Here is a 13456-nt window from a genome sequence, read left to right as displayed (position 1 = left end):
ATAAATTATTTTTTAAAAAGTGTGTCCGTATTTTATTTTTTATTAATAAAAACAATTTATTTCTCTAAGTAATTTAAAAAAAGAAACCACATTTATCACTAAGAATATGAGACAAATTTATAACTTGATTTAGAAAAATTCCACTAACAATCTAGACTAAAAAAAAAAGTTGAAACCCACAAAATCCATGCGAAAGTGGAAGAAAAGCTCGAGTGCTGATCTTGACTGCCCAAAAGGCCGAAAGTAAAAGCCCAGTTTCTCAGCCAAATTTTTTGCATATCTTCCTTCCTTCAAAGCTTTTCATATTTCCCACAACAAATCCAAATCAGAAACCGAAGTTTCCCCCACGAAATCTCTACTTCAATTCAATGGACTCACTCCAACCCACTTATAAACACGAATGCCACGACCAACCACCGCCTTCCACCATCGCCGCCGCACCACCTCCAAATGATACTCTGCTCCACGACGACGCCGTACCCATTAAGGACATCGAAACCCCAAACGGCATTAGCACTGGCAAACCCCAAACCACCCAGCTTCCCGCGGCTTCCTCGGATTCTCTCTCTGAAGAAGATCCCACGACCACCACCACGACGGCTTCCGATGACACCCAAAACCCACTTAAAGCTCCCCGAAACTACGACGAATTCGAGGAGGACGACGAAGAACCTCTACCCAAAAAGCAAAAACAGCTCTCCTCCTTAACTACTCCTCCCCAGTGCCCTAATTCAGTCTCCACAATCAACGATGATAACCCCTCCGCCGCTGCCGTCGAAAACAACAACAATAACGGCGATGTCCCATCAAATCCTTCCCCTGCAACCAAAGCGAAGACAACAAAGAAGTCTAAGAAGAAGAACAATAATGTTTGGGTGTCGAAAACGTCAAGGAAAGGGAAAAAGAAGAGCAAAGTGAATAATCAGAATGGTGGGAATGGGGAAGACACAGTTTTGATCACCCCTGTTCCGAGGTTCCCAGACAAAGGGGACGATACTCCTGATATGAAAATATGTCTTTCCAAAGTTTATAAAGCTGAAAAGGTGGAATTAACTGAGGATAGGATGAGTGCAGGGAGCACAAAGGGGTATAGAATGGTTAGAGCCACAAGAGGGGTGGTGGAGGGAGCTTGGTACTTTGAAATCAAGGTGGTGAAGTTGGGGGAGACGGGGCATACACGGCTCGGGTGGTCTACTGATAAAGGTGACTTGCAAGCGCCTGTAGGGTATGATGGTAATAGCTTTGGATATAGAGATATTGATGGGAGTAAGGTGCACAAAGCTTTGAGAGAGAAGTATGGGGAAGAAGGGTATAAAGAAGGAGATGTTATTGGGTTTTATATAAATTTACCAGAAGGTGGATCATATGCTCCCAAGCCTCCTCATCTTGTCTGGTATAAAGGCCAGAGATACGTGCGTGCCCCTGATGCAAAAGAGGAGCCACCTAAAGTGGTGCCTGGTAAGTTTCTACTGCAATTCTGACTAAAGCTTGTTCTTTGTGCATTGAACATGGATAGATTGGAATGGATTTTTATGCTGATTTTATGTGATTTCTTTACCATACCTTTTACTGTTGCCATGTAAGCTTTAGTTTGATAATGTCTTAGAAGAGAAAGCACCATTGTACTTGCAGAAAAGAAGTGGTGACTTGCATGTTTTGAATTTAGCGGTGGCCTTTAATAGAAATAAATCAAACTCACTACATCTTCTAAGACGGCACTTTCAATTTTTGGTGTTTTAAAGAATTCAGGAAAAAAAATGCTTTCATGCGTCTGTTAATTATTGATTCTACCCCTTGTCCTTTTTGATTGATTGTGCTCATGGTTTTGAATTTGGTTTCTTTACAATTTGCTTTAATCGGCACTACTCTGGTTGCCTTAAAGTGGATAGTTTCTGTAATGTTGATCTGATCAATGACATGTTGAGTATGTTAAAGACCCAAGATACATTTCTAATCAATTGTAGAAATTAGTGTAAGGACTGTCAATTGTTATTAGATGTTTGTGGCACAGGACTGTTATAAAAGTCTTTTTCTTATTCAAGGTTTTATTGGTAATGGTGATTAAATTGATGGTTTACTCTCCTGAGTTTCTTTTAGTCTACATGGCAGTTCTTGGTTATGGTTTCATTGATTTCTCAAAGGGTGCAAGGAGGAGATAATGATTAGATAATAAATCAGTTACTTTGAGTTGTTAAAATTTGGTTAAACCTTACACGTTATGTTCAAATTTGTCTAATTAAGCCACTCTTCCGTCATTTCCTGTGTTTCACTTGTTTTCTCCGTGATCTTTAATGTTTCAAAGTGGGCTGTTGACAACATGCTTTGATCCTGTTCTCATTAACCAATATTCATTAGTCATCCAGTGAACAAACTGTAGGCCTTTGCTTGGTATGAAAGATATAACAAGACATGAGTCCTTTGAGCTGTACCGTGAGAAGTGACATAGAAGCTTTGTACAATGCAATTTTAAGGCTTGTATTTAGATGATTGTGTTGGATTTTGCAGTATCCCACCATGAAATAAATCATGTGGAAAATTGAGCAAAATGTCTTATAAGATCACAATGAACCCTGAGATTTGAACAAACTGTAAGTTAGGCCTTTGCTATATTGAAAAGATATAGCAAGATTTGTCCTTTTAGCAGGTTTCTGAGTAGTGACGTATGGAAGTTTGGGCAGCAATTTTCTGGCTTGTATTTATATGATTCAGTTGGACTTCTCAGTATCCCACCCTATCATAAATCATGTGGAAGATTTGAACAAGAAATTCTTCAGAATGCAATGAACTCTGTTGCATGATTTTGGTTAAAATATTTTGACTCTCTGTATGGTCATTGCATGGGGTGGTAGGTTCTCTCCTTTTGGCCCCTTTTCTACAGTAAGGTAGGCCATAATGGGTAAACTTGAAATATTAATTAGAAAGTCTAACCTGAAGCTACCTGAACCTGTCATAGTGGTTGTACTATTTTTTGCCTGTTAAACCTTGTCACTGTAATATTTAGAGCATTGTATAAAAAATTGGTTTTTTAAGTTCAAACTTGGGGTCTTAGTGGAAATCTGGCATGTTGTGACTATATTGTGCAGTTTTTAACTTACATAACCTGTTTAGGCAGGCCATTGGAAAGACTCTTTAAACTAGCAGTGAATCCTAACTTTTATGGTTGAAATGCAATTGAGGCATATAACTAGTTTGCTACTGAAACAACAATTTATTCTGTGTTTGATGTGGACTTGTTTAGATTATTTACAACTAGCAGGAAATGCTGCTTTTCATATGCTATGCTTGAATATTCATAATTTATGGTTGATAAATGTTGACTTCCTTGCAGGAAGTGAAATTTCATTTTTCAAAAATGGGGTATGCCAAGGAGTTGCTTTCAAGGATTTGTTTGGTGGTCGTTACTATCCTGCTGCTTCAATGTATACCCTTCCAAATCAACCAAACTGTGTCGTGAAGTTCAATTTCGGCCCTGACTTTGAATGCTTCCCGGAGGAATTAGGAGGACGTTCGCTTCCCAGGCCCATGGTTGAAGTTCCTTATCATGGGTTTGACAACCAAGTGGAAAATGGTGTAGCCAGTGAGAAGAAACAATAGCGAGCTTGAAGCAGAGACTAACATCATTATAAAACCCCTGCTAATTTGAGGGACTGTTTTATATTGTAATTTTAATTATTTACTCTTGAAAATTAGGTCTGCTAAGTTGATTGACTACTTCTGTAAACTTTGACATTTCTTTAAAGATGAGAGAAAGATTGATTTCCTGCTAAGCTGATCCATGTCTTACAGTCTTAGTTGTCATTTTATTTTACTTTTGTCTCGCTCGCATATCTTGATATGATTCTTGAATAAAGTTCTTGTCTGCTATGCTTATGACCTTTTTGCTATTTTGAATGCTTATTTATTTATTTAGTTCGTTATGCTAATTTGAGGAACTGTTTTATATTGTAATTTTAATTATTTACTCTTGAAAATTAGGGACTGCTAAGTTGACTGACTATTTCTGTAGACTTTGACATTTCTTCAAAGATGAGAGAAAGATTGATTTCCTGCTAAGCTGATCCATGTCTTACAGTCTTAGTTGTCATTTTATTTTACTTTTGTCTCGCTCGTATATCTTGATATGATTCTTGAATAAAGTTCTTGTTTGCTACGCTTATGGCCTTTTTGTTATTCTGAATGCATTTTTTTTTAATTTTTAAAAATTATTTTATTTAGTTCCTTATGCTAATTGCATGGATGTACTGTGGTATTCTTAATTTTGCAATTTGTACTTTTTTCAGACAGGACCCAGCAAATCAGAGATTATGACTTGTATCTGCCACTGAAAATTTTCTTTTGGCTTGCAGTCTTTTAATTTAGAGTTTCTAAATTGGACCTGATTTTATCATTTTGACCCTTTTCTATTAGTAGAATGGAAGTTCTGTGTTTTTCTTCTGTAAACTGAGTAAAGCAGATTTTTTGCAGCAGGAGGGAATTATACAAATCTTAACAAAATGAAATGGTAGCAACTATGTAGCTTGTGAGGCGGACTGTTCATCCTTCTAAAACATTGAAATCTAATCTGTGGCTTTTGCTTGCAAACCTTTTGCAGTTCCTAGGAGGATGGAAGGAATTCCTGGTGACTGCAATTATTGGAACAGTCACCTGACAGGTAAATTCTGATTTCAAATTAAATAGTAAAATGATATAAATTCCACTGGCATTAAAAAAATTGATGAGGTTGGCCACATTGCCTTTAGTGAAATTCTATAATAAGCTGCTTGCTCTTGTTTTCTGAATTCCAAATCTATTGGTAATAGGACTTCGAATAGGAAGTGGTTTGATAGTTTAACTACTCTTGAAATGATGAGTTTAGCCATATTACTTTTGGTGAAATTCTATAATAAGTTGCTTGCTTTTTTGTTTTGTTTCCAAATATAGAGGAAGCAGTTTTGGCTGTGAAGCTATTTGCTTATTTTTAAAAATGTGGAAGTGGGATGAATTGAGAAGGGTGGAATTAAGAAATTCAAGGACTTTCTGTTTGAATCAGCCAAATGATCTTCCATCTGAGTGACTATTTGTTTCTAATTCTGCCTTTCATTTTGATGCTAGTCATTAAATATAACTGGTAAAGTAAGAGATCAAATGCTATCATGCTGTGTACCCAATTCACATGTATTCTGATTTGTTGAATATATTCAACTTGAAGTTACATATCTAGTTTCTTTGTTGTCTTCTCTTGTTTTCTGCTTTGTGTTATATATACACATATATACTCGAACAGATTCAATTTAATATTTTTCCCATTAAAAGAGCTGAGAATCTGCTTCCTCAATTTTCAAAAGCTCCTTCCCAGAACTCAAACTTGAGACCTTGAAGCTGAAAGTTTCAAGTTCTAACCTTTCGAGGATTTTGGATTTCAGAACAGGAGGATATAGAAGTACTGCCTCCTTTGAAATTTTGGGGAATGTTTGGGCATCCATGCATGATAGTGGTATAGGATAGTCTCCAAGTTAAAAAATTATTGCACAAAATAGATGACTCCAATATTATATATAACCTCAATGCTTGTGATGTAAAGTATCATCTTTTATTATTATTTTCCTATGTTTACCATATGATTTTAATCATTATTTCTTGAAAAAGGTTTCATGATGATTTTTGTTTTAAATCTTGTTTCACTTAGTGAAATAGTCGAGATATATGCTTAATTCCATCTTGTCAGTCTTGGATGATTCTTTTATTGTCGTAAGGCTTGTGCACTATTTCCTTTTTCTCTCTATGGGAGTGGTATTGAAAATTTGAACAGTATAGATGTCTGTATTTTAAATTGGGTAAAGGAACAGGGCATGTTGAGCTGGAGTGATGTTAATGACTACACATTTATGAAATTTCGACGGTTATAGAAAAGCATCACTGCATTCAAAGGACCTTAACCATCGTTGTTTTTGTGGATTCTAGGCAGGAAATGGTGTTCTGAGGGGTTGGTTGACTTGTTGGAACAAATATAGACGTGATAATGTAGAAAATAACAAAGCAATTCCTCAATTACTGCGTTATTGAAGGTACTCAAATCCCTGCACTCAATCTTGCAATGTTTGAGGGTGGTGTTTCTTTTTAATGCTTTTCTAATTGTTTGAGAAATCATTATACTAAACACGTAGAGTGTTTGATATTTTGGATAAACATATTATCTCTCCTGATTTATGTCTTCTGGTTTTTCGCCTATTAATCAAAGTGAAGAAAATTGGTTGAAATTGAGGAAGCTCTCTAGCATCAAAAACTGACGAGGTGAGTTTGCCAAAATGCTGCAAGTTGGGCTTAGGATCCAGATACCATGCTCAAGTGTAATCTATGTAATCCAAGTAATTGCTTGTCTTAACTTCAGGTTTTGTGGCACTTAGTGCATTACTTGAAGAATTTTTTATAATTGTCAAATGTGGTGCAGAAGAAGGATCATGGATGTTGCCTGTAAGATATTCTATCACCTGGAAAATACTTATATGAATTCTGAGATGTATAACTGTAACAGAATCTGATTTAATCCATCTCGGGGATTTCAAACCTACATTTTTTTAGCGCTGGAAAAGAAGAAAGAACTACAATATAATATTACGTACAAATATAATGGTATCATTAGATGTTATGACATTGTATAATGTAGGAGGCATCTGCTACAAACATTTGGCAGATGAAATTATCTACGAAGAACAATGGGATATTTTCTGTACCTGTTTATCATATCTGGTTACTTCAAAGCACTGGTTGCAACAACAGAAATCAGGTTTCTGCTCTTCATTGCCATTGCTAGGGAGGACCATAAACAAACCATTCTTGGGTGATGGGAAGCTCTCTTGCCATTAATGCCAGAACAGTCCGCAGATATTAGAAGCACTTGAAAAATAAAGCTGATACAGGTAATTCCATATGTAATTCTACTATAATCTCTTTCCCTTTGTTTCTGTAATCAAATTCCAGTAAGAGCATTACTATAGTACTCATGATTTGTTGCTTCTAGTGAATTGGAGAGTTTAGACCCTCTTGAGAAGACAGTGAATGTAGAACTTGGTGCCTCTTGGATGGGAAGGCTGATGTTTTCCTAAAAGAAGGTCGTTTTTTCATGTGCTGCAATGTTCGCCATGTATAAAGAGTTCGAAACAATGGTGAGACTCTCTCCTTGAACTTGAGAATGATGAAGAAAAGTAATCTATAAGCTATCAAAATCATTATAACAGCTGCTAAGTCCCACCACTTTGAATGATCCAGATGGATGCCTAGCATGGATGTGAGGACGACATCACCTTTCAGTTTTGGACCACCAGGTATGAAGCCATCAAACTCAAGCCCAACCATATCATTCTTGTATGCTCCCTACATTCTCCATTTAACAGAGTCAATTCAAAATTGTTTTGTTGGGACATTGTTGCATTCGATCTCTAAGTGTTATGCTGTATTTCCTATGCATAATTTTAACTCTTGTACACTGTTAGATTGGCTTACAAAGGTAAGCTTTTTTTTTTTTTAACATAGAAGACTTCAATTTGAGATTCAAGAGGAAAATTACTTGCAACATCCAACTACTTTTCTAGAAAGTTTTCTCCTTTGAAGTAGTGAAAATAAGCTCCAAGAAAAAAAAGTTATGTATTTTAACAGGATTTGAGGTATTGAATCAGCAGCTAATCCAGTTAGGTTCCCTTTTGAGTCAACAAAAAGTATCAAATTACCACTTGTTTCATGCCCTAGACATCAAAAGAAACATCGAATAGCATAAATTTTCTTTTGAAGATTAATAGTAGAATAGTCTTGACTTGTGCTATTATTGAGCAGGCTTTTTCTCATGTTTCATGTCGTCTGTTAATCTTTGCTCAGTGAAATTCATTTATTGGTCTAAAAGTTAATAATGTTCATTGTCCATGTGGGAATCTGTTTTGTCCTTAGTCTTGTTTTCTTGTTTGAAACTAAATTAAAATACGTATTGAGGTTTTCGTAGATCTAGTCTTTTAGACATTCAAAGCAAGGGACACCAATAGTAATTACCTGCAATGCCCATGCACCATAGTTGATATATGAAACAGGGTAACGCCAGAATATCTTAGGGAGATCTGGCAGCAATCTGAAATACCCGGCTGTCATCATTAGCAAACCCTGTGTACAAAAAGAAAAAACTTTACTGAGAAGTGAAAACAATATGAAATACTTTTTAAGACATTAACGAAGGAGCACTAAAAATTTCTCAAAGTAACAGTTCTTACTATATAACCAGCTCCAATTATGACTCCCATCATGAAGTTGGGAACTAGTGATGCTATCATCATCATGCAGCTCTCTACAGTTGCAATGGAGCTAATAAGATCTAGTGAGACATACATGAAATGTGAAATTCCAGGATGAAATTTCACCATGTAATAGGTAATTGCTGCTGTAGAAAGGGACATCACAGTCAAGAATGGAAATGAAGAGAGGAAATTTGATAGTATATAAACAGCAACCCCATAATGTCCATTGCGCCTTTCCCGATAAAAAACCTATGTTATAGCACCAAGCAGAGACAAAAATAGTTATTGAAAGCCTAGCATCATTAGTTTCAGTTTGCCTAGAAAATATTTGGTTAAGTTCATCATCCCTTAACCAGAGATGAGATTACTTACCTTGAGTTCTTCAATGAAGGATGGGAAGCCTCCTATGGACATGAATGTCATGAAACCTGATATGAAACCGCCACAGGCCCCACGAGCTAAGATTGAATTGTAGTTTGTTCCAACATCGAAGAAAATAGAGCCAACACAAATAGATAAAGCCACGTAGATTGCTATCCTTAACCAGTAATACCCCAAATCTCTTGACATGTTTACGAAGGACCTATTCGTCAAAGTTGATAGTTGAGTCAACCATTTTGCTTCACCACTGTGTTTTTTCTCAATAACGAGTCCCTCCTGAAATGCAAATAAGTAAAAGATAAGGAAATGTTTGGTGTATGAGCTACTTGACATATTTAAGCCCTATGTTACTCAGATGAGGGTGTCGGATTTAGTTATGTATTAGACATGGGTATGTTCAAAATTTTCTGTGTTTTTCAAAATATCTGAAGGATTGTACTCTCAAACCCATGCCCAAATGCATGTTGGATACAAGTGTTAGGCACGGATATTTCAAGAAAAATGAAGAGTTGTAAACCATAGGCTTTCTGAGGAAGGAAACTCATGTTCATCTGTTTGTTTAACTGAGGCTGTCAGATCTTGTATAACAGTGCCTTCCAATATAATATCTAATAATAATTCACTAAAATCAGTGGCATAGGTAAATCAATTAAAAAAAGTGAGATAAATTGACTTGCATTTTAATTAAACTAAATGTTAGAACTCGTGCTGGCTAACAAATCCGAAGGATGTAGGTAGATGGGCAGATGGGAAAAACTTGTACATGTTAGATGATGTTTCATGACTAAGTTTGAAATGCTTACAATGCCTGAAATTTCTCGAATTCTTGCTCTTGCCTTTGCCGCATAATCTGAGCTTCTGTATTTCTTAACGAGCAATGTTTTTATCTGTGCTGTTGGTAGGTTTGCCAAAGGATCTAATGTATTTTGAAGTTCCTGCAGTTCATAAATGGAAAACTTATAAAACTAATTTAAGTTTGCTGCATAATCAGTTTTAAATGATTAGATTTAGAACCATGTTTTCTATTGAAAATCTATTTGGCTTATAATGAAAACATTGATTGGAAAAAAAAAATCAAGTTTCTAAGATAATAACAGTTAATTATGATACAGGGTTTTTGTATGGACTCGGACAGTTATTTATAACATTACTGTTCCTTGTTTAGAATATGAAATTATTTCAGAAAACTGTGATACCCTGCTTCAGATTTTATTTTTTGCATGTAAAATCCAGGGAAAATCATAAAAATGTAAGGAAACTAAGTGACTGCTACATGGGAAAATTACTATGTTGTTATTCCTTTGGAATGTGAAAATTGAAATGCATACAGTTATTCTGTTAGATCCCTTCAGAGCCTCTGCAACAATGTCAAAATCTGAATTTATGCAACGAAGGAAGTGGTCTGATGGATTTCTTCGACTTGGACATGGAAATCCTACTTCAGCAAAGAACTGCAAAAATCAAATTTTGTAAGTAGAAATGAACAAATTTATTTTCAAATTTATATGCTTAATGTGATGAAACACTATTATCTATGAACAAGTTTGATGAGATTGTCAAGATAAACCTTTGCAGCCATTTTTGCCTCCCCAAAATAAACCTGTTCTCCACCGGATAGTAAAAACAGGTCATCAAAAAGTGAGAAAACTTCACTACTTGGCTGATGGATTGCAGAGATGATAGTTCTGCCATCACGGCCAACATTCCTAAGAGTTTGTATCACAAAAAATGCTGAGGCGCTGTCTAGGCCACTCGTAGGTTCATCAAGGAACAAGAGATGGGGCCTTGTGAGGATTTCAAGTGCAATGCTTAGCCGTTTCTTCTCCCCACCACTTATACCCCGTAGGTGCCAGTTTCCAATAAGCCGGTCAGCACACTCCTGGAGACCCATTTCTGTGATTGTTCCCTCCACGATGCCATCAATATCTTGTCTGGTCAGTGATGATGGGAGCCTCAATTGAGCTGAGTAAGTTATGGTTTCTCTTACAGTTAGAGTTCCCAAAAGTATGTCCTCTTGAGTTACATAAGCCTGAAATTTCAAAATAGATAAGTCTTTATTGAAGAGCCACGCCATATGCATAATTGGAATCCCAAATTTTCTGGGGCCAATTCAATTTCTTAGTCACATATAAAGTTGCTATTAGGATTTTAATGTTGAGTTAAAAGTAATATGTTGACGGTACTTACGAAACTACCGTAGTCTAGCCTCTTCTTCTTCCCATTAAGAAGAACATTTCCAGTCATGACAACGTTTCCAGATAGTCTACCTGCATAAATTTCAAAGATTTTTGTTGGTGTTCAACATTAGCTTGCAAATGCCTGGGAACTCATAGAATGCATGCAAATGTAGGTTAATAATAGTTATGCTTCAATTGTGATGATTAGTTGGAGATGAGACGGAGAACATGAATGCACCGCACGCATGCATGGTCATGGGATGATACAATTTTTACTATTACATGATATTAACATACTTTAATATATATTATCTTTAGATATATTTATAATAAGTATATACAATAAATAAAATTTAAATTAAAAAAATAAAGTTAAACCAATTAAATTGAGTGGGGCTAAGTTGGTTGAATTAATTGATAATCATGAAAATCAATTATTCTCCCCAAGGCGAGTAAATTGATGTGGTGGTGTATTGTTACTGACATTTAGACTTAAAGATTGTAGCCTGCCCTGCAGCAAGCAACCACTTCTTTTTCGTTTTTTGGGTTGAGTAAACTAAGGCATCATTGAATGATGCAGATAAAAGTAGGAATTAGCAGTATTGACCGTATTCTACCATTGGGTAGATTGGACAGCCCATTTATGACCCTTTCCGCAATTTAATTCCATCTTCTAACTTGTACTTCCACCCATTTTATTCTCTCTCTTTCCTTGGTTTTGAAATCAGAATCAAAATCGTTGGTCAAATATCACCCCAGCTATTTAGGTTGTGTCGGATTTTATTATATTCATTTTAATTATAATCTGATCATTATAGTTGTATCAATCAAATTAAAATGAAAACAAAAGAGAAGGTAATTAAAATATCAAAACAAAAAATCTTCACCATATAAGATTTTGACTTAGTTAAATTAATGATTTTAGTAATAAAAAATTAATTTCGATAGTCAGACAATATAATGAAAACATAATTTAAAGATTCATCCTAATCTCTTCTAAAAGTGGAAAGATATAAATGGAGTAAGAGTGGGTATCATTAACATGAATATCTAATCTGTTATGGTATGGATGGTTGTGCTAATTGTGGTAATAATTCATTTCTCCTATATTAATATGATATCGACACCTAACATACCTCATGTCTTCCCACGTATATGGGACAATATCTACGTACATCGGTGACGACATAAATATATTTCAATTTGGTCAAGACACGGCTAACATGTGAGGCGGAAGACGGCAACCGCCGCCAATTATGGCGGTTTAACTTTTCAAGCACAAAAAGATTAAATAGAAGGATTCTTGGGCATAAAGAACTCTTTTTTTTAACCTTCCTATCATTTTTTGACTCCCATTGTATCTAGAGTTGAATCTTTAAATAACATCTAAATCTTACTGGAAAGAGATTTTGAAGTTCAAGTATGGATAAAATCATCAACTTTGAAAAGAGATGTAAGCCTCTTTTTAGACTAAATTGTATAAACAGAAGATATGAAATAAATATTTTATGACAGCACCAAATGCTGCTTATAAATTTGGAAGAAGAAGAAAGGCTTAAGATCTGTAAGCCCGTACTTTTTTTTTTCTTTTCCTTTTAAGAGTTTTTATACCATATATAGTATAATCCAACAGAAAATATCATGTATTTGAGATTCTCTTCTTTATATATATTCATATGATATTATCATGTTTACCACTCAAAATGGATTTATCAAGACATAAAAAGGATGATTGTTGGTTTAATTAGTTGCTTGCAAAAGGTTGAATGGAGTTGGGTTACATGCATGCGATGAAACCAAAAGATCAAAAACAATATACAGATGTGCAAAAGTTACCATAAATGCAGCCATAATATTGAGGATTGTGGTGGTTAAGTTGGGGGATGGATGGAGGGGCAAACCTGCTAAGGCATCGAGTAAAGTGGATTTGCCAGAGCCAGAAGGACCCATGATGGCCATGATTCTACCAGGTTGAGCGCACCCTGTTACTCCATCCAGCAATCTCCTGGTCGGTCCATTCCCAAAGTTGGGCAGCGCCACCGTCAGTTCTTCCCACACCAAGTACATCCTATTTCCTTCCCCTCTCCCTCTCCCCAACCCTTCCTCACCCTGCTGCACTTCTGCACCTCCATTAACACCGCCGTTCACCTCCTCTATCTCCACGTCACCCATCAAATCAAACAGAAACAAAAAATAAGATGAAAGCAAAGCAATGCAAACAAAGCAAATAATAAGTGTTGCTTTTGTGTAGACAGTATGCTTAGTTATATATAGTGAAAGAAAGTGTCAGAAAGGAACAGCTACATGGCACTTGCGACTGTGAGGAAGTTAGTTCGGAAAAGTAGGTTTGTCACCAAACCTCTTAGGGTTACGGAGAATAACTGGTTACAACATCAATGTAGGTCTTGGTGAATTGAATAGTAAGAAGTTAAATATCACTTTTTATGTTAGATATTTACTTTTTTAATAAAAACATGAGAAATAAAATAAAAAATAGGTAAACTACACTGCTATTTATTCAACTTTAAATTCTTTTTATTTAATTTGATTTTCTTTTTCTTTTTAATTACTTATTGTTAAATGATTAACACAAAATGAGGCGAACTTTTAAAATTGACATAACAATAAATTTAGCTTTCAATA

The 13456-nt window shown here is 35.5% G+C and overlaps 2 protein-coding genes across 3 annotated transcripts; one reads left to right on the top strand and one right to left on the bottom strand.

Moving 5' to 3' along the window:
- The first annotated feature begins 289 nt into the window (after nucleotides 1-289).
- Nucleotides 290-3767, top strand: LOC105799387 (protein TRAUCO). Its single transcript, XM_012629914.2, has 2 exons — nucleotides 290-1458; nucleotides 3329-3767. Exons 1-2 carry the CDS (start codon nucleotides 369-371, stop codon nucleotides 3592-3594), a joined length of 1356 nt encoding a protein of 451 aa, XP_012485368.1. The 5' UTR covers nucleotides 290-368; the 3' UTR covers nucleotides 3595-3767.
- A 2730-nt stretch (nucleotides 3768-6497) lies between these two features.
- LOC105799386 (ABC transporter G family member 13) lies at nucleotides 6498-13167 on the bottom strand. 2 transcript variants are annotated; one of them, XM_012629913.2, is made up of 9 exons: nucleotides 12715-13167; nucleotides 10824-10903; nucleotides 10204-10665; nucleotides 9965-10087; nucleotides 9440-9571; nucleotides 8628-8912; nucleotides 8232-8504; nucleotides 8017-8124; nucleotides 6498-7350 (listed from the first exon to the last, which is right to left on the bottom strand). In XM_012629913.2, the coding sequence occupies exons 1-9, from the start codon at nucleotides 12983-12985 to the stop codon at nucleotides 6994-6996; spliced, it is 2091 nt and encodes a 696-aa protein (XP_012485367.1). In that variant the 5' UTR covers nucleotides 12986-13167; the 3' UTR covers nucleotides 6498-6993. The 2 variants fall into 2 exon arrangements, with proteins under 2 accessions (XP_012485367.1, XP_052476548.1); XM_052620588.1 differs by having other exon boundaries at nucleotides 12650-12779.
- Nucleotides 13168-13456: the final 289 nt, after the last annotated feature.

This window comes from Gossypium raimondii, chromosome 9, assembly GCF_025698545.1.
Source record: "Gossypium raimondii isolate GPD5lz chromosome 9, ASM2569854v1, whole genome shotgun sequence".
Classification (NCBI taxonomy): domain Eukaryota; kingdom Viridiplantae; phylum Streptophyta; class Magnoliopsida; order Malvales; family Malvaceae; genus Gossypium; species Gossypium raimondii.
The sequence above is the reverse complement of the archived record's forward strand: the minus strand, read 5'-3'. Positions and strand labels throughout refer to the sequence as shown.